The sequence below is a fragment of the Podarcis pityusensis genome, assembly GCF_964106645.2.
Source record: "Podarcis pityusensis genome assembly, chromosome: 10".
NCBI classification, from domain to species: Eukaryota; Metazoa; Chordata; class Lepidosauria; order Squamata; family Lacertidae; genus Podarcis; species Podarcis pityusensis.
Window position 1 is genome coordinate 21,808,153 of NC_138035.1, and position 20,980 is coordinate 21,829,132.

Below are 20,980 nucleotides of genomic sequence, written 5' to 3' on the forward strand. Positions count from 1 at the left end.
CACACATCCCTTTAATATGGGAATGTTTCTTTTCAGAAAATTAAGAGTTGTAATGTAGAGTTATGAGCATCCCCCAAAATTGTAGGTTTGCTGATCTAGGTAATGTGTGTTAAGGGACATGTTCTGCATCCTCATCTAACTATGAGAGAAGAATAGAACATAAAATCAGAGGCAGCAGGATTATAATTTTGAGCTGGGAGCTTCAAAGTACTTAATCAAGATAGGCCTTTCCCAAAATATGAGGTTTGCCATTTTAACTACCTTAATATCAGAGTAAGAGTGGGGTACACAAAACGGGTTTTACAAAGGATTTTAATGAAGTTGCAAAGTGCTAGATGCAGAGAATTATAGTAGAGCTATAATTCTATAAGGTTGGCAGTCGAGGGAGAACAGCGTGGGAAGTATACAGAGGCAGATAAAGCTTCAGATTTTTCTATAGCACAATTCAAGTTTATTCCATTCATTCTTGCAACACAAACTTAACACAGTATCATTTAGCAATCCAATGTCTATGAACCATGATAATGATAAACCAAACTGTGTCAAAATAGTTACATTGTGGAAAAAGGTCAAATATCAAAATGCACAAAGCACTATTTTTCCTCCATCAATTGGGTAGAAAGATGTGATTGTTTTCCCCATTTATAAAATATAAGACTGTTCAGTTTGAGATTTAGCATGCAACACTGCAACTGCTCAACTAGGACATTCCACTCTTACCAGCTTCTTCTATCCATCAATTAACCCATTTAGTACTGCATTAAAGAACTAAGTTAAGAAAGCAATGCCTATACAAAGGGGAGCAGAAAGCTTTAAGACCGCAAGTCATTATTTTAAATTGAAATCTGAAATCTGAAAGTAAAGGAAGGATATTGGTGCTAGAATTTGATTTCTAGAGTGCTAGCTTTGACTTCTCTTAGTTTCCTACCTGGAAAAAGAATTTACTCCAAGAGTTCACTATCTAAGAGCTAGCATGAGACATTGGTAGCCATCATTTTTCTTCTGAAAAGCAGGATATGATATGAATAGCACATGATCTGTTCACACAAAGATCTAAAGTTGGGTTTGATTTCTTGATTTCTAAGACAGAAAACAGTGGGTGGACCTTTTATGCCATAGCAAATTCAGAAACATTAGTTTGGCTTAGAGCAAACTCTTACGTATTCTGACCCAAGTGGCTAGAATATACTTTATTATAGCCACACATCAGAATCCATCTCTAGTTGCGAATAAAGATGTGCCAGAAAAAAAGAACTGTGCAAAACGCCAACATGATAGTTCTTAAAGAAAAGGCAAGCAGGCAGAGCCTCAAATGTTTGGGCAACGAACTGCACGAAAGAGGCTCAAAGTGACCCAACACTATCTAAGGAGGATTGAAGGCGAATGGACACAGGGTTATGAAATAGCCAGTCATGAAGCACAATTTCAATTTCTCCTTCACTTGATCCATCAGATCTTTCATTTAACTTCAGGAGATATTAAGTGGATCATGCCTACTATGACTAAGAACGTTTGATTTAAAATTAATCTGAACATGTTCATTTACTCAATTAGCATCTTCATAAGCAACGCCTTTCGTGTCGCATAGGAAGGTGAACATGTGACTACACAGACTCTGCATGCAAAGCTTGCTATTTCTATATCACATTCCTGCACCAATACAAAAAAACAAAAAACAAAACCAGATTAACATGGTTCTACTTTTAAGAAAGCCTTTAAAGAATCTAGTTTCTTCCCCCCCTTTGCTGCTGAATATTTGAATGTTGGGGGTGGTATCAGTGCTAATAAGGGACAAATAAATGGCAATTTAAGATGTAACGCTAGCCTGCAATTTTGCATTGTCTATAGAGGCCTTATTCCTAATTCTGTTTTACTAGGGTATACAGAGGGTTTTCCCATTTAAATGAAATGCTTTCAAAATTGAAAAGGTACATTCAATACTATGAAATGTGTATACAAAAGCACACGCCAGTTACCTGGATGACAATGAAGACATTGTATTGCACATCTTGATGCAAAGTCAGTAGAAGCCTCAGTGGGAAATTTTTAACATGATACAAAATTTATCATGTGCTATTTGCCCCAGCATCTTCTAATCAACACATTAGCATATTACAAAACCTTATGCCTGAATGTTCTTTAAAAATGTCATCTTGAAGAGTATTTGTGAAATGTCACGTACAAAGAAGCATCCTTTATTGGGCAGCAATAAAGGCAGGGTTTCCTTTGGAAACATGACTATTTAATCTGTCAAATTACATTTTTCATAGACAATGCCATAGCAGTGACTCAAATCTTATTTCAGAGACATATGCATTTTACAAGATCAATGTGTTGAGGATGAAACTAGGGCAAAGGAAGCTCCTGCCTTCTTTAAAAGAATGAAATTAACTTAAACTGAGAGCCATTCCTTCTTTAGTAATTAAGATACTTTGAGTCTAAATCTTGAAGGGCAAAGTCATCATCCTCTAGCACCAATAGGTCTGGAGCTGTCACTTTCTTCCAGTTAATATTATGATGTGCTGGGGTGAGGAAGTTCCAACTGGAAGTCTTTGAAGAGCAAATCTTACCCAGAACTAAGCACTGTCTATCATCTGGCTGGTTCTTCACAAAATGTTTGGATGGTGGAAAAACCCCCACACGATTTTGATCATCCCTTGGCACCCCGTTTTGAGATGCATTCCTGCTATCACTGTATATTCCATGTTAAAATAGGCAGCCAAAATTAGTGTGGCATCCAACTGTTAAATACCGGGGAATGATAAACCAAAGCCTTCAGCATTGCACAACCTACGTAAGGCACAGGGATACAGTTATCCCAGTGCCTTGACTGGGAGATGACAGCATAGCAGCACAGGGCTGCTACTGCCTTTACAAGTTAGAAAGTACAGGGATGGAGCTTCTGTCTGACAAACTTCCAGCAAGTCTTAGAAGAACAAGGAAAGTTTGCAGACTAAATTTCAGACTCCATTCTTCGCCCCTTCTCCAGCAGAGGTTCAATTTTGCTAGAAATGGGGGAAAATTGTACCCTGAACAAAGTCCTAAGGAGAAACCAATTATATGGATTTCTACTTTCTCCAAGCAGGTTGTCTTTTTGATAGAGGTACCTAACTAGTCTGATTTACTGTGATTTTTTTTCCTCCCTCCCCAATATTTAGCTGAAGAAGCTGGAAGATACAAAGAGTGACAGACAGGCAGCAGTGTGAGGCCACAGGAGAGACATTAGATCTCAGTCCATCCGTCACTGGAGAAGAGCTTTGATTGCCTGATTGTCAGTGGCTTCAAAGGCAGTCAGACCATCTGGCCCTCTCACAGTCTTATCAGCACCCTGTAAAGAGAGGAGAAGAGCTGTCACTTTTAGAGAAATGGTGGAATTACATGTACCAGAATCAGTTTCTCGTGAGAGGGTCCTGGTACGTTTGTTTTCTTACTTTATAGTCTATATAATTTCTTCAACTAGAGTCACATTGGCTTGACTAGGGCGTGTACATTAAACAAGAGAGATCATTTTCAATTCATTCACCATTAAAAAGACAGGCTTTAAGTAATCTCACAATCCAAACAGCACATTTAAGTTATAGAAAGCTTCATGCTCCCATGAAGACACCTCAGCCTCTTGGGCCCACTTGAATAATAGTATTTTCAAAGTATTAATATACATTAAAGTTTTCAATCAAAAGACTCAGTTCTAGTTATCTTAAGACAAAATGCCAATTAAATCCAGGTGAAACCATGGTTCCCAAACCTTGCCTACTTGACTCCTCTTCTGATTCAGAGCCACAGCTTCAATCCTGTTCCAAAGCCTTTACTGGCTTTGCATATACACCGGAGTTTTACCATACACCTTTAGTGGCCTGGGATCCATTCTGCTAAAGACCTCTCACAGCTCCAGGGTGGAATTCAAAGTGATTGTTCTGTCAGTGCAAACATTTCTGCTTGCCTGACGGACTGCTCTTCTCTCTCTTCCCCACATGTGGTGGTCTGGGGTTTTTCCCCCTGACACCTTGCCCCCCCAGTAGTTTTGGGTGAGAGGAGGAGGATGGGTAGCCCTGTTGTATTAGCAGGACTCGTGGTGGTTCCTGCTACTGCAACAATTTAGTTGAATCTGGTCCCAAGTGTTGCAACTTTTGAAGGAAAAGGAAATTAAAGAACTCTAGATGACATTGACCTGTACGCCTACAAGTAACCTTCTGGAGCTTTATATATAGGCGTACAGGTATATATATACATGTGGGCGTACATATATGTAGGCGTACAGTGGAATATAAATATCAGACTTCCAGAGCATTTCCTCCACACCCACATGCACCTCTACAAAATGTTGGAAAAGGTTACGCTCTACAACAGTTACTATTCCTAGATGCAGTCATTTCAGAGATAAAAGGATTGAAACTCTGTCTAGTTAAAAACCTACCATATTTCCTCGAGTCTAATACACCAGTGAATCTCATGCACACCTCAATTTTCAGAATGTTGAAACCAAATGAAGTATTTGCTGCTGAATGTAAAAGTGCCATCGAATCGAATGCACACCTTAATTTTCGCAACGTAATTTGGCCAAAAAAGGTGAGCATTACATTCGAGTAAATGTGGTAGTTAAAAGCACTTTAATTATTGCAGACATTGGCCTAGAAGAAAGGTTGATGTACTCCTTCAAGTTAGACTGTCAACTTTCCACAGGTTTGTCTGTCTTTTAAAGGGGATGTCAGGTGGGTCTGAAGTACCACAAGCACAGAAGTATGGCCCAAAGATGCTTAATGGCTCCACTCTGTCAAAGTCAAGGCTGTAATAGACTATAGCCAATCACTATGATTAGTATGTCAGCTGTGTCTGGGAACACTCATTCACTTGAAATCGCCACACTCGAAAATTTTCCAAGTACACCTTAGTTTGAGGTAAAATAATAAATCAATTTGAGCATGTCAGTCTCCACATTATTTGGAGTACATTTGAGGAAAATGGCATGAGAAAAGAACACAAAAGGGGAAGAGGGCAAGAAATGACGTTTGGCTTGAGTGCTCCTGTACTACTTGCAGAAGGAGGAAAATTAAGGAACAAATGTTTTCTTTACTGAAGATCCTACAGGGGTCTTAATGTTCCACAAGATTAGTAAACATCTATGTTGCATTATGAAGCTAGCATAGATTTAATTTCTTTTTAACCAGCCTGCAGATTGAAATAATGTGTCTTGCTTTTTGGGTAAAGGGTTGAGGAATGTTTCCTACTCAAACTAGAAACTCAAGAGGTTTTGTCAAGATACAAGGAAAAGTATAGAAAGAAAACCAACAGTACTTAAAAATAAATGAATCTCAAATACAAACAATGTTTCAACTATAGGACTAAAAAGATTGTTAAAATGGGGGAGAAATACAATCATGCATATGCACCGATGCCATCAACTCAGTGTAGGGTAATCAAGGCAGGTTGATCTAAAACAACAAAACATTTGGCAGCAAATTTATGGAAGTGATCAGCAGGTGAGGGGAGTTTTAGCACAGCAAGCCACATTTCAGTGATCCAGGATCCACTGAGATCTAAACATTGTAATTGCTTTGCTTTTTCTTCTTCTTTTTTTAAAGTAATCCACACAATCAACTCATTTGTGATAGAACAAACTCATACTGATGTGATCAAATATACTTTCTGAATCAAAGGCAGAAACTACTGGCATTGACAAAAAAATAACCTTGAAGGTCTTTTCCAAATTTTCCCTTTGTTCTTTTTATACCCTTCCCATATACTCAGTACCAGAGTTGAAAAAGCGCAAAGTGACACTAACTAGCTTCCAAGCCTTTATTTTAAAGTCAAAAGATGAATCTACAGACTTTTGACTCCACAAGTACTTTAAGGACAAAGAATACAATTCATAACCTACTTCTGCTGGCTTGAAGTTTTAGTATGAGTGAATCCTAGCAAGATCTCTCTATATTTTTCAGACAAACAGCAAGTAAGCACACACACTTTTAACTCAAGAGAACCACAGTATTTTGTTATCATGAGATGGTATGTGTCCTATACAACCTCCGAAGGGGAAAAGCTCTCAGAATAAATTGGCTTTATTTTCCTTAGTTTGAGAATGTTAAAGTCAACCAAATACTAGGGCTGTGTGCATTTGCTTCAGACAAATTCCAAATCCAGAACCAAAGTGGGACATTTCATATATTTGGGAGTCAGCCAAAGCAAAGCAATTTCCTTCTGAACTGTTCCAAGGCAACTCTGTCTGTTTCCAACATTTCAGAACCTATTCAAATGCACAAACACTGAAAATTCGTACTCTCGTACCCCTAGATGCTCTCCCTGTAAAGAAAATACCAGGGAAGTGGGGGTGTACTTTAGTGACTGACAGCTGTAGCTCTCAACCAGAGGATTTTACAGGGCTCTTTTTTTTTTAACTTCCCGTCAGTACCCAAGGTGGAACTTACCAGAAAGTCTTCCAGTGTTTTTCCACTGCTTTTTGTGACTGTGTGGCAAATAGCAGCAGTACTGAAGGCTTTAAATAATGGACTGAGAAGCACCAATAATTCATGGTTCACACCCAGTCGCCAAGGCAGACAGGAACATGAAGTCCCACTGAGTCCCCATAACCTGAGTCAAGCTCTCCCTGTGCTTTCTCCCTGGCTGCTGATACAAGGAGGGCAAGGCACCATTTTCTGGCACCATCATAAGCCTGCAAGAAGCTTATGATGGGTAAAAAGATATAGGTACCAGAGTTTGTGGAGGTGCTGGGAGATAGCTGCCCTTGTCACCTCTGCTGCCTACTTTGTCACTGCTTATAATAAAAATGCAAGTGATGAGCAGGGCTCCCATCCCCCCCAAAAGGAGGATACTCCCCTCCCCTCTTGAAATAATATGGGAGGGATGTGTGCAGGAGGAGCTTTAGATGCACAGATGCTCTTACTAGAGAGCCAGTGATGAGATCTGGGCTTCCAAGTTCTGAAACAGAGAAAAGAGGACACACACATACACCCTCTTTGCCTGAAAGAAAAGGATTTTGGTGGATCTCTGGGGGCTTCACAAGCAGGTAGGGTTATATAGTTATATATAAACTGTTAGGCTGCCCAACACAACTCCTCATTACACCTGTCAGCATGAAATATGGCAAATTTCATCCTATAGAAGAGACTATTATGTCTACAAGTTTTATCTCATTATGTCAGAGAGCAGAACAACTATAGCTATTTGTTGATTTCCCCATTGTAGTCACTGGGGGCACCAAGTTTCAGATTTTCCAAAGCAGGGTTCTGATTCTGACCAGAGGTGAAGTGTGTGGTCTGTGAAATGGTTTCAGCCAAATTTGGCCACATTCCAGATTGTCTATCCAGTGTGCTAGAAAACATGTAGCCCAAACTTTGTAACAGAGCACATCCTTTGTATGCAGGAGGCTGAAGGCTGACTCACCAGCATCTTCATCTATGTAATTTCAGGTAACAGTATTGGGAAAGAAACCATGAAGAGCCAGTCACCAATCAGATTCGCCTGTTTTGTGCAGTACAATGGTGTGACAAGCTCTCACTTAGAACAAGCTTTTATCTACTAAATATGTGGCTCTTCTAAAACTTCCTGTAGGAAGTTTCTCTCCTTGCTTGACTAGCCTCTACTTTGTAGTCACATTGAATCTGGCTATCCTTCTCACTGCAGTTGCATTTAGAATTCTATAACATCAGAACAGCTCAGAAGATAGCTACCTAAGGGGACTTTCAAGACTAAATCATAGCAAAAAGGAAGACACTGTTGACTGTACGCTTAGATTTTCCTAAGTTATGTTAAAAGCCTTGTCCTTAGCTTCTCTTCTTCTGTCTCTTGTCTGTTTTAATATTGTAAGCCTATGGGCACGGATTTCCATTTTTCCATTTTTGTATAGTGCCCACTGGGTAATACTGACTAAGTAATAGGAAAGAGCCACTGAGATCAATAAGCAACTTAACAGAGAGGAGAAAATTGCAGGGGAGAAATATTAGACACAGGAAAGGTTAAGCATCCTTACCTCTCATCTGCTAAGTCATAACCAATGTAAGTCCATTGATTTCAATGTGTCTACTCTCAGCATGACTTAGCTGGATTCCACCCAATGAATATTAGGCTTTTAAAAAAATAAAAATGATGAAATGCTTGAAGGCAGTGTGGAATTTGTTAAGTTGCTGAATGATTAACAAACCACCAGGCAGGTCTCCGTTTCTTACCTTTGACAGGAGTAACTTCACACAAGACACATGGCCTTCATAAACTGCTGAAAGGAGTGGAGTGATATTGTGTTTGTCTGGAGCCTGTAAGAAAGAGAAATGAAGTTACACAATAAATTCCATCTACAATATACTATATCTAATAATGCTCAGATATCACATTCTTGGCAGGTGGGTATCTGCCAAAAATGGTACTGTTGCACACAGAACATATTTAGCCAGCTGCAATGTTGCTAAATGAAAGCAAGTCCAGACCTACACTTTACTTCTGCAAAAGCATGTCCCTAATTTTCCTGAAATGGTTTACAAATGCTGTTATTTATTGGAATTGGTTACCAAATGAAATTACATCAGGCTACAGCAGAGGGAAGGATGGGAGGCAAGGCCATTCCAAAAGAGTAGCTCCTTTAAGTCTCCTATTCTCCCTGAAGTGTTTCATCTCAGCTAGTCATCATAGGAACTTCATACATTTAAGAATTTGGGCATGGATTTTCTTGATTTCCTCTTTCCTATAGACTCTGTCCCCCTTTTGTATCATGGCCTTTAGACTGCAAGCCTAAGGGTAGATGTTGCCCTGTTTGTTATTGATTCATCTAGGATATTTTTTGGTTGAAGAACAGGTTGAAAATATTTACATAAAAACTTAGTATACAAAACACATTAGAAAACTGGCAGACTTTAACCTGAATAGAAGACAGTTACTGCAGACAGCAGTTTCTAAGATAATACCAACTACTATTATCTTACTAGAATACTAATAATGAAGCAGATTTATCCTCTCATAGGTCTAATATGAACCAGACAGAAATTGCATTGTATCAAATAAAATGGAAGTGTAAAAACTCACTTCATACAAATTGTGTAGTGAACTGTTGATTCATTCAAATGTCTGAGCCATTCAGATTAACCAGATTAGTTATTTTTAATTATCGGCCAGTTACTGAAGACTGGAGACATATTAGTTTTCACAGAGCTGAATGTAGCATAAGAGGCATTTTACTTATGGATGCATCTCATGATCCCTTCTAATGAATAGTCTGTTTTTGTATTGTTTAAAATACATGCAAAACCTGTTTGAAGAAGAGGCAACGGTGGAGCAAACATTGCTGCTGCTGCTGCTGCTGCTACTACTACTACTACTACTAATAATAATAATATGCACATACATCCAAGGACAACTATGCCTCTACATCATTGTTTTGAAATGCACAGAAAACTATCATTTGTCTTCAGTCAAAGACAGAACTAAACCAGAACAAGACAGAGTTTTAATCAACATACATACATTCATATCAGCTCCTTTTAGTAGAAGGAACTCCAGGATCTCAAGCTGTCCACAGTCTGCAGCATAGTGAAGAGGTTTCCTCCCACCTTCCAGTGTCCGATTAACATCTTCACCCTTCAGAATTAAAAAAGTTAATAATTTTATATAATTCTACATCAAATTTAGCTCTGAGATCTAACTATGGTCATTACTCAAACATAGCAGACAACACTTGCTTAAAACTCTTGCTCAAAACACTTGCTCAAGACATTACAGCAATATGGGGAAGGTAGTCTGCAAAGCAATGCCTGATTTCAAGAACCAGGAGTGTCAAAATTTATATCCATAGTGCTTTTTGCAAAGCAATTTGTTTTTCCTGTTCCATTCATCCCTCTACACCTCCTTTAACTTTCCCAAACTTTGATCTGTTCATAGCTTGAAGGTTCACCATTATTAGGACTAATAAATGTACAGCAGGTGGTATTAACACAGCAGTGAAATCTTACTAATACTATTAGAAGTTATTTAAGAAGTAGATGTTTTGGAAGCATGACCTCTCAGTGGCATGCGCAGACATGGCGAATCGCGACCCGTGCATGCGCAGACGCATGCATTCGCTTCAGGATGCGGGGCTCCAGAACGGATCCTGTTTGCATCCAGAGGTACCACTGTATAGTCCGGCCCCCCACAAGGTCTGAGGGACAGTGGACCGGCCCCCTGCTGAAAAAGTTTGCTGACCTCTGTTCTACATCATGTTTCTTTCATAGGCCACAAGATGCTTTGTGATGCAACCAAGAAGCCCATAAAGTCAACTGGTATTCCCTGGTACAGTATAGTGATTCTGAACCTAGAGGTTCTACACAACTATTAACAGACATAATATCCACAAAATTTATTGTTTTTCTTGATTAGATTAAAAGCTACTACCAAATTCTGTATACTGCCCATGTCTTTTGTTTGTTATACTTTCAAGTGTTATATAGAGTACTTATAGCAAGCACTGTATGAAAATTCTGAAGGATCCACACACCACAAACATCTTGAAAGATTGTATCATGTCCCAAGTGCAATGACCCAATAAATTCCTTAACTCAAATAATTAGCAGATTCCAAGAATGTAGCAATTTACTCTGTCACAATATACTTTTTGGCATACTTCTGGCACAACAACAGTATTTCTAAAGTACTAGTAGTGACTTTTCTTTTATGGTTCAGAATTTTAGAACTGCTGAATGTCCCTTTCATTTATTAGAACTCAAAGGCTTCCAGACCATATAGATACTGTGCTTCCAGCTCTGAATAAGACTCTTGATAAAGTCTAATCATTTAAATTCCTCCATTCATTTGCATCTCGAATTATAAGACTGAATTAAATTTTTATTGTCTTTACTCATTTGATGCACCATGACATCAGAACATTTAAAAAGCACAATGAATAAATTTAGTGATAAATCTTTTAATTGTGCAACTCTAAGTTTATAATTTAAAATGTTCATTGCTTTTCCTTCTGATTATTAAGCCAAGCCAACTATCTTTGCTTTTGCCTGTCTTTTGCATTTCCCTTTTGTTACACTAAAAGATTATTTCTTTGAATACTGAATTCAGTCAAACTGTTACAGAATGCTCATCAGCACTAATGCCCTAATCACTTGAGACCACTGAATGCACCTCTTGTTCTGATAATACCAACTCCTATCCTGAACACCAATATAAAAATCCACTTCATGTACCTTCTTCTCAGCTTCTAACTAATAAGCACTTAAAGGCTCTTTTCAGGTCAATATTACCTCCTCTATTCATACATGTAATGCATAACCTAAGGGAAATATGTGTCAGTATAAGAAAACCTATTTATTCATTCTAAGAAAAGGATTCTTATAGTATATCCCTTCAAGAAGAAGTAAAAATGAAAGTCTAGATTCCAATTAAAGTTTTTGAAGTGTCTCAAGACTGAAAACATATCCCAGAAGTCTTATATTTCTTCACGGTGAATGTAAACCATCAGATAGTGGAATAATTCTCTCACACATTAAAAGGTTCTGGGTTGGCTGCAGTTACTTAGGAAAAAGATCTCGAAGATGAAAGCAGCAAGCTCTCAGAAGTCAGCAACTTGGCTTTCTTAAGACCAACATTATTCGGAAAGGAACTGAGAAGACACAAAGTTACAAACCCCTATAAAATATAAATCTAAAGTCCTCATGTCACACAAAGAACTCAATACAAATTTCAAAAGTCCTCTGCAAGTGATCTGCTCCTGCTGGGTAGAAAGCAGGAGGGAAGGAGAAAGAGAGAAAGAGAGAGAGAGAGAGAGAAGGGGGGTCTTCTTTTGGCTCTGTCCCAGTCCAATCCTTCAAGTCAGCCCTTCTCACAATTGGCATGTGCCCAAGACATTACTCCCGAAAGAATGCAGGCCTCAACAGAAAAAGAAAGAAGGAAAAAGATTGCCCACTCTGATCTACAGCAGGCTGATTTTTAGAACACCTATTTGCTCCAGTTTCTTTATGTCAAAGAAAAGGAACCACAGAAAGTAGAGAAAAGAGCAACTAAATTATCAGGTGAGAAGCATAAATTTGCCCAGAGAAATACAAGACATAGATTTGAGTTTTTTCAAAGCTTCGAAGACTCAAGGAATGTTAAGATGTTTAAAATTAAATGCGCTGGTGGAAGTTAATAGAACTCAACCCAAGAACTGTGGTTACCTTGATGAAACTGACAAATTATCTGATTTAAGGCAAATTTAAGATCGAGGACATCAAATTTGCTACATTCCTGTGGTTAGAACTGATTAAGTGTTGTGTATACTGCCCCGTCTAGCTTTTTAAACAAGAGAGGCAGCAAATGAGGAAATGTGAACTCTGGACCAGGCCTCCTTAGCTCTGGAAGCAAGAACATCTCATCCAGGAATAGCTGGTGACATGGTTGAGCCTTTCTATATGCCAGTGCACTCCTTTCTGTATGTCAGATTACAAGAATCTTAGAACCACAATATAATCATTTTGATACTGAAATTTTCACAGCAAGCAGGTACATTAATCCAACACAAGTACAGGCCCAATAGAAAGGAGAAGAGTTGTCTGAATTGGGCCTTGGTTTTAATTAAGAGTTTTTCAGTTCTTTGCTTCAGACTCTCCAACCCTTAATCACCTTGTCAAATCTGCCAGAAAAACAGGAAGCTGATGTGCTATATGAGCAGGCAAAAACAAAAGTCTCCCTGTCTATTGAATTGGCACCAGGCTCTTTTATTGTACAGTGGTACCTCAAGTTACAAATGCCTCAGGTTACAAACACTTCAGGTTACAAACTTTGCTAACCTGGAAGAGTTACCTTGAATTGAGAACTTTGCCCCAGGATGAAAATGGAAATTGTGTGCTGGCGGCGCAGCGGCAGCAAGAGGCCCCATTAGCAAAAGCACGCCTCTAGTTAAGAATGGACCTCCAGAACGAATTAAGTTCATAACAAGAGGTACCACTGTATTCTTTTTGGCACCTGCTTAAAATATTTTTGTTGAGGGAAGCTATTCAGACAAGTAGATGTTAATGTGTTTACTGCTGATTGTAACTGCTTTTTAAACAAATGCTTGAATTACCTATTTTTAACTGTTTTATTTATAATGGTAATATTTCTTACAAACTGCTTAGGCTTTGCTACAATCAAGCAGCATATAAATCTTGTTAACAGAAACATAATATAAAATGTGGCCTTCTACATATTCTTGAACATCTAGTCCCATATGTCCCAGCCAGCATAGCCAATGGTCACGGATGAATGGAGTTGTAGTCCAACACCTGAAGGACCACAGGTTTCCTATCCCTGGTCTAACCAAGTCTCTAAACAGGAAGTCTGGAAATAATGTTTGGGGTGGAGGAGAAAGGGACAGTTTAAAGAAAAATGTTTAAAGTGAACACTAGAAAAATTTGAACATGAAACCAGCAGAGGCTGCTATCAGGAGCTGACACAGATCAAGCAGAAACAGAAAGGATCTACTGTAGTGAAGTCCAACATATCTTTGAGTACAGCAGATAGCACCAGAAATGCATGGGCTACAAGACACAGAGGGATAGTACTATTTATTGGGCTAGTTGAATATACTCATGACTCAGTTAGAGCTGATGAGACTTTCACACTGAGAAAATTGAGTTCAGCCAATAGGTTTTCATAGAATCCTACTTGACCCGAGTTGTGCTCTAGACCTACCCATTTGTTGCAGTGAATCCAGAGCCAGAGCATCCCTAACAGATGGCTATCCATCCTATGCTTGAAGAATTCCAGGGAGGAGCTCATCAAAACCCTAGGTAACTGGCTCCACTGTCATACTCATTACTGCCTCCAGGCAACAGAGGACAAGGCTTTTGCCCCTTTCTACACAACAGCGTTCCAAATATTTCAAAAGTGCTATTAAGCCCCTTCTTAAACTTCTTCTCCTCTCCAGGCTCAACAAACCCGGTTCCTTCAAACTTTCTTCACAGGACTTGTTTTTCATACCAGTGACCATCTTTGTTGCTCTCCTCTGAACCTTGTTTGAACTTGTTCACATTCTTCCGATAGTGCAGCACCCAGGAATTCGAAACAGTACTCAAGATGAAGTCTGACTATTGATTAATTTATTATGAATCAAGACCTGTCAAATCAAACCCCATTATAAGCCCATTCACATTTTTAAATTATTTGTGCCTAACTGCAGTCAATTGTACATGCATGGCAAGCTGATTAGCTTCTCTTGTCACATAGGTTTATCACAGAATCACAGAGTTGGAAGGGACCCCAAAGGAATTTCAACTAAAGCATCCAAGACAGATGGCCATCCAACCTCTGTTTAGAAACCTGTTTAAAAACCTCCCGAGGCAGTCTGTTCCACTGTCAAACAGCTCTTAAGTCAGAAAGTTATCCCTGATGTTAAGTAATGTGCTAAGTAGACATCTGTGCAATTCAAATACAAAAAATGGAACCTAGAACCAGCAGATTCATACCTTCATAACTCAATAGAAGAGGCTGAACATATGTTTATGACTACTTCACACAAATATGATCACCACTATAATGTCCTGTTGTACCATATACACCATAGGATCAGACAAAGACGCATTCCATATTACTAATTGCACCCTAGGGAAGGCAGCTTTCTTTCTTTTATTAGCCTAGAGGAGGAGGATGGAAAAGTAGATGACTGCATCTCTCTTAACTCTCTGTTTGCATGCTATTTCAAGCTGGAAAGAACCCCACAGTTGTAGCTATTGCTATTGTTCTTTAGCACAATATTTAATACCTGCTTTTCTACAGAGTACCCAGGGCACCTTAAAAAAATAGAAGTGTTGTTAATATATAAATTGATTAACATGACCACCACCAAACCCTAACACAATAAGGATATTGTATACAAATCAATTTTTTAAAGTGATATATGTCTATCCTGGAATTTGTACATCATTTACAAATGTCCTACATAGGCTGCCTAAATTCTTCACCAAGTATTCTTCAGTACAGGTATCAGTCTACAGCAGGCACCTTGTTCAAAATTGTTTGCCAGAGCCTACACAAATCTATAGCTACAAGCTGGGTGAAGTGATTTTGTTGTAGATACACTTACTTTCCCTCTTCCCTGACATTCAGGTTTTAGAAACCTACATCCTTTCATCCTATAAGACTTTTGCGAAGTAGAATAGCCTAATTCTATAGTATATAAACCAACAACACTAATCAGACCAAAGGTCTACCCAGCTAAACAGCATACTTTGAAAGCAACCATACTTGGGTACTTTCCAAAGTTGTTACACAGGAAGGCAGTAGTTTCATGGATTTAAATACTGAAGTGTCCCAACTATTTAGTGAATGAGTTGGGCAAGTCTATGTAATTTAAAAGCAAAGGGGGAACACTGATGAGGAGGGCAGAACTTTCCTGCCTGCAGCTTCTATCCTCAAGTGGTTTCCTCCTGGTAACCCTCCTGGTGGGTTAAACCACAGAGCCTAGAACTTGCCGATCAGAAGGTCGGCGGTTCAAATCCTTGCGACGGGGTGAGCTTCCGTTGCTTGGTCCCTGCTCCTGCCAACCTAGCAGTTTGAAAGCACGTCAAAGTGCAAGTAGATAAATAGGTACCGCTCCAGTGGGAAGGTAAACGGCATTTCCGTGCACTGCTCTGGTTCACCAGAAGCAGCTTAGTCATGCTGGCCACATGATCCAGAAGCTGTACGCCGACTAATAAAGTGAGATGAGCGTCGCAACCCCAGAGTCGGACACAACTGGACCTAATGGTCAGGGGTCCCTTTACCTTTAAGTAGCCTTAGCTGCCAAAAATGCCTTAACACAAGAGCCCCAGGGGGCTTCAGTGTCCTCACTTCTTTCTACATGATTAAATGTGAAATTGCCCCTAACACCTAGAACTATTGCCCTAACATCATTATTGCACCCAACTTCTACCAAAACTTCACTGCCTTCCATTTCCAGGAAACTGCACCTTGTCCAAGGACACCCAATTTTACAGCGAGGCTTTGGTAGTTGAAAGCCACCATTTCTATCCCATCTTTACTCCAAGTAGCTCAATTTGGTGTATATGGTTCTCTTTACCTCCATTTTATCCTCACAACCACCCTGTGAAGCAGGCTAGGCTAAGAGACTGTGGCTGACCAGCGTCACTCACTTATTTTCATGGCTGAGCAATGATTTGAACCCTGGTCTCTCAGGCACTGGTTTAACACCAACCACAAAACCAAACTGGCTCTCTTATAAATCTGCCTACCCTATTTCTGATCTCAGTTACACCACTAGCCCTGGAGGCAGAAGGCTCTGCAGATCAGCTATTTGTATATTTGGCCACCAGAAACATGAAAGTAGACAATGAAATCCTTTTGCTGACCAGCTCTTACTTCCACCCTTGCACGGAACAGCACAAGAGGCTGTCATGCCCACTTTTTAATAAATGTTTGAATAAGAGAGAATATATAACTGAATGGCAAAAGGTGCCTCTCACCATCATGCATGCTTCTCCAGTTCTAATGAGATGGATTAATTAGTTCTTAACACAACTTAACTAGTTATACACTCTCAACCGGACTGGCTAAAGAATACTAAGGTCTTAATCCTCCACACTTAGTTTTTCCAATGCTACTTTATTTTATCACCTTTGGCTCAATAAAAACCTAGTGGGTACTAAGGTCTTCCATTCAATGTTTCCATTGCTATTTTAGTGCATCACCATTTGCTCAATTAAAAACCCAGCAGGATGTTGAGACACCTATCTCATTTCCTTCACACACTTATCATGCTGCGATTATATTTTGTTCCCTGCTAAATCAAATCAAATAAAATAAAATACAAGTACAGATACAGCAGGTAAGGACCACACATTGAAGAAAGGGTGTGGCTTTACGTTTGCAGCATACAATTCACTCAATAATTTTGGAGTGGGGCAATTCTGCCCTCTAACCCTTGGGGGGGGGGGGTTCAGAAAGAGCGAACTGGGGAAAGAGGGAGGATGCTTGAACCTCTATAAAACCGAGGAGGGACGATAGCACGCTCTCCACAAGCGAGCTCAAGCATAAGGGTGGGCGGGGACTAGGCCTCTAACAGGAGGAAGAGGCAAAGCCTTCCCTTCAGCTTCCATCACGGCGTCAGGAAAGATGCAGCTCCACGACGAAGGGGGGCGAGCGGGGAGGGGGTCACCCACCATCCAAATCATTTCCGGTGCCCTGGAGTGAGGCAAGAGCACCCCTGAGCATGTGTCGATTGCGACACCGACACACACACATGCGGTCTCCAGAAAGTAGCAGGGGAAGAGCTCGGGCCTGAGCCCCGGCACCTTTAGTTTGCGAAGCAGATGACGGCGGGTCCTGTGAGGAAGAAGGGGGAGCCCCGCCTCAAGGCCAGGAAGCGGCGCCCAGGCTCTCCCGCCCTCCCTGCCTGCCTCCCCGCCCCCCCGCCCCCGGCGGCCTTACCTTGGCCACGTAGTCCTTCACCTCGTCCAGGTCTCCGTTCTTGAGGGCCCACATGAACTCCTTGTCGGACATAGCGGCTGCCGCCCTGACAGGGGACACGGCGAGAGGGCCTGGCAGCGTTCGCGCGACGAGGGGCGGGGGAAGAGGAAGAGGAGGAGATGGGCGGGGCTGGACCGGAAGCGGGCGCGGCGTTGGTGGCGGCGGTTGGGCTGCTGCCTCTCGCGGCGGTGACGGCCGTTGCCACGCCAACGCCGCTCGCTGCGCGCGCCTTACTCACGGAGAGGCCGGCAAAGGGGGAAACTTCGCGTCCGCCATTAACGTTTCGAGTCGTTTATACTTTAAACGAAGTGTGCTTTTAAATTAACAATAACCCAAAAAACCCCGCCTTTCGCATCTCTCCCCACACCGCTTTCGCTCGCTCGCCCCGCCCCCACAGAAAAAAGAAAAGTGAGACAAGCCCGCGGAAGCGCACATGCGCCATGGGGGCGGTATCCGGTCCTCAGCCGCTTTAGCCGCCTCTTTTTTCCCTGTGCCTTGGGCGCCGTAAGGAAGGCACGGGCTGCGGAGCATGCGCATGCGCAAGGAGGAGCGTCCAAGTCGCTCATGGAAACGAGAATGGACCGGCGGATTAAAAAAAAAAAAAAAGCGCGCATGCGTGTTATTCCCTCCAGGTTAGCTCGTTCAAATTTAAACCGGCTAAATTGTTGGGTAGATTTCGTGCTCGCGCATGCGTAGATGGTGTTGGCTGTGATGGGCAGTGAGGCTTTCTGATTCACCAATAATTTAAGGTCTCGAAAGCAGCTCGATGCTCTCAGGGTTTACTCTGAGGTAACACCCCCCCCCCCCCCAGATTTCAACGGGGCTTGCTCCCCTAAGTATACGTGCAGGTCCTTCTTAGAACTAGGTCCCATTGAGTTCAGCAAGGCTTACTCTCAGGTAAGTGCAGCTTTAGGCTGCAACCCTGTGCACGCCAGTAGCTCAGTCCTAACCATGCCTACTCAGAAGTAGGGCCTGTTGAGTTCAATGTGGTTTACTCTTGGGAAAGTGGGGTTAGGATTACAGCCGTACTCCTCTGACACTCAGTGGGACAGGCTTTTGAGTAGACATGCTGTGACAGGACAATCCTATACAAGGCTGCTGAGGGGTAATCAAGCTCTTGAATTTATAGCTCTTGAGATCGTAGAACAAATGCCAAAACTTCAAGGAAAAAAGGAGGTGGGAATATTTTCTTAACATTTCTGCTCCTGTTACCCTCTTTAGCAGAGGTGCATTTAGTTTCTTCTTTTGCCTGAGAATTTCCGACTAAGAAGGCACAGTTGGCACCAGGTAGAGATCCCTCTGTTCTCCCAGGCATTTTAACATTTTCCATTTTGGGAAGATTGCTGTTGGTTCTGGTTTACTCTTTTCTTGTTTGGGCTTTGATTTGTTTTTATCTCTCCTTTTTTGGCTGTACCTGTGTTTTGCATGAATTAGTTCTTATTCAAGCTTTGTCTGATTTTTTTTTCCTCATGAAGGGCAGTCAGCAAATATTTTTAAAGTCCAGGGTTCAAATACCCACTCAGGCATGAAGCTCACTAGGTGACCTTGGACCAATCAGCATCTTTCAGCTTAGCCTACCTCACTGGATTAGTGTGAGGATAAAATGGGGAGCGGGAGGTATGCCATTGTCAGCTTGTTGGAGGAAAGGTCAATGTAATAAAATAATTCCTGTGTTCACTTACTTGGGTTTAAGTCTCATTGAAATCAACAGGACCCCACTTTTCATTCAAACAGGCTCCCTGTATCTTAACAGGTCAGTACCAAACAAAAAAAGTTTACAGTCTTAACAGGCATGACACAAAAGGAATAAGGGTTGGAGAGGGAGGAGGCACATGAGTCGGTTGATAATGTTGCCATAATTTATTGTGTGCATGTAGTACATTTGTTACCATTAGACAGGACAGCCTCTGCTCACAGAAGCCTTCAAGTACATTGCTGATTTATAAATTTATATATTGCATAATAAAAACCCAAGCAGTTTGCATAAAAGCAATAAAAATGCAACAATTTTCAATAATGTTTCCTTTAAACTGAGATGGAAACAAAACTATATAGCACAAAGAAAGCTGAACAGCACTGAAAATTATGTGCCAGTCTAGGAAATATTTGGTAGACATAAATGTTTCTAAGCGGCAATTAAAGGTGATTACTGTTTCCGCCTTACAAATTGCTTAAGGGCATTCCATAGGTTGGGTGCTGTCACCAAGAAGGTCTGCTTCCCTGTTGTCATCAAGTGACAATTGGCAGAGTCTCCTTCAAACATCTACCAGGGATCTGCTAGCTGGTTTGCTACATACAGTATTGGTGTTGTATAGAAGGTGGGTTATCTCTAGGATGTATAACCTCTGTACAGTGTCTTCTAAGTAACAGTGGTAGGAAACAAAATGTTTTGTGAGTAGGTGAACGAAGGAAAGTTTCTGGGGGAGTGCCAGCAAAGAACTTAAAGCTAGGGCAGCAGGAATTGGAGCCAAGTTTAGTCATCAGAGTATAATAAGAGCCCTGCTGGATCAGGCCACTGGTCCATCTATTCTATTCCTCCATTCTAATCTTACAGTGGCCAACCAGATGCTTATAGGAAGTCAGAGTTGTATAGTGCTGAACATTTTTTTCCACTTTTCGGTCTTTTGTGGCATCATTTTTAACAGTTTGTAGCAGCAAACAGTGGGGCGTCACTTTCATTCAAGTGGTGCTGTTCCATGACAACCAAAAAAAGTATACTTTCCACCTTCCAAGGAAAGTAAAATGAAAGTATTAGATTTTAAATACTATTGAAGCTGTGCGACCTATTATGAATCTCAAAAATTAATACAGTTCGGTACAGCTGCATGATTATGAAAAGGCACCATTAATATAGAGAGACCTGCCAGCGATGCCTCATTAATGGAAGGTAAGCATGTTGGAGGATCCTTGGGTTTTATTTCAGTGACTTTTTCCTTTCGCCTTTGTACTGCTGAACCTTGAAAATGTAAAGAGCTTCAAGAATTTTTGAAACAAAAACTCCTGACAGGGGTTAAGTGCTCATTAAAATTAATAGGACTAGCAAAGGAGGTTGCTTCCAAGAAAACAAAAATCTGGGAACATTTTGGCCTGAATAATGACTGATTTCACTAGTAAATGGAGAGGTGAGCAATACAATATTTTTCTGCAGTCTTACCCCTTTTTCGCTTAAGAAAATAAAACTTTTTTTAAAAAAAAAGGTATGAGGCATAACCTCTCAAATATAATTAATTTTGAGTCTGGCACCCTAATCCTATATATTTGTATATGCTTATCAATGTACAAATATCCCAGAGGCATTGGAATAATACTGATTTGTTTATTTTTTAAAAAATGACATGCTACTTTTCCCCTTGAGGTAGGTTCACCCAAAGCGGCTTACAAATATAGAAGCAAACAGAGACCCAATAGCCAAAATGCAAAAGATCAAAGAGCCATGCAAACACAGTGAAGCATCATTGATACATAAAAGTATTTGTAGTCTCTCTGTTATCAAGTCCAGGCTGGTTGCACCCCTGTATATGATGGTCTAGAGGGAGGGCAACGCTATGGTCGGTCTCTTTAGTACTGAGTG

The 20,980-nt window shown here is 40.7% G+C and overlaps 1 protein-coding gene and 1 long non-coding RNA gene across 2 annotated transcripts; one reads left to right on the forward strand and one right to left on the reverse strand.

Annotated features, from left to right (window-relative positions):
- Positions 1-295: 295 nt before the first annotated feature.
- MTPN (myotrophin) lies at positions 296-17,546 on the reverse strand. The gene is made up of 4 exons (XM_081024094.1): positions 17,371-17,546; positions 9,466-9,579; positions 8,181-8,264; positions 296-3,328 (listed from the first exon to the last, which is right to left on the reverse strand). The coding sequence occupies exons 1-4, from the start codon at positions 17,440-17,442 to the stop codon at positions 3,242-3,244; spliced, it is 357 nt and encodes a 118-aa protein (XP_080880220.1). The 5' UTR covers positions 17,443-17,546; the 3' UTR covers positions 296-3,241.
- A 136-nt stretch (positions 17,547-17,682) lies between these two features.
- On the forward strand, positions 17,683-20,728 carry LOC308486873. Its single transcript, XR_013991342.1, has 2 exons — positions 17,683-18,306; positions 18,885-20,728. It is a non-coding gene; the product is annotated as an uncharacterized lncRNA (long non-coding RNA).
- Positions 20,729-20,980: the final 252 nt, after the last annotated feature.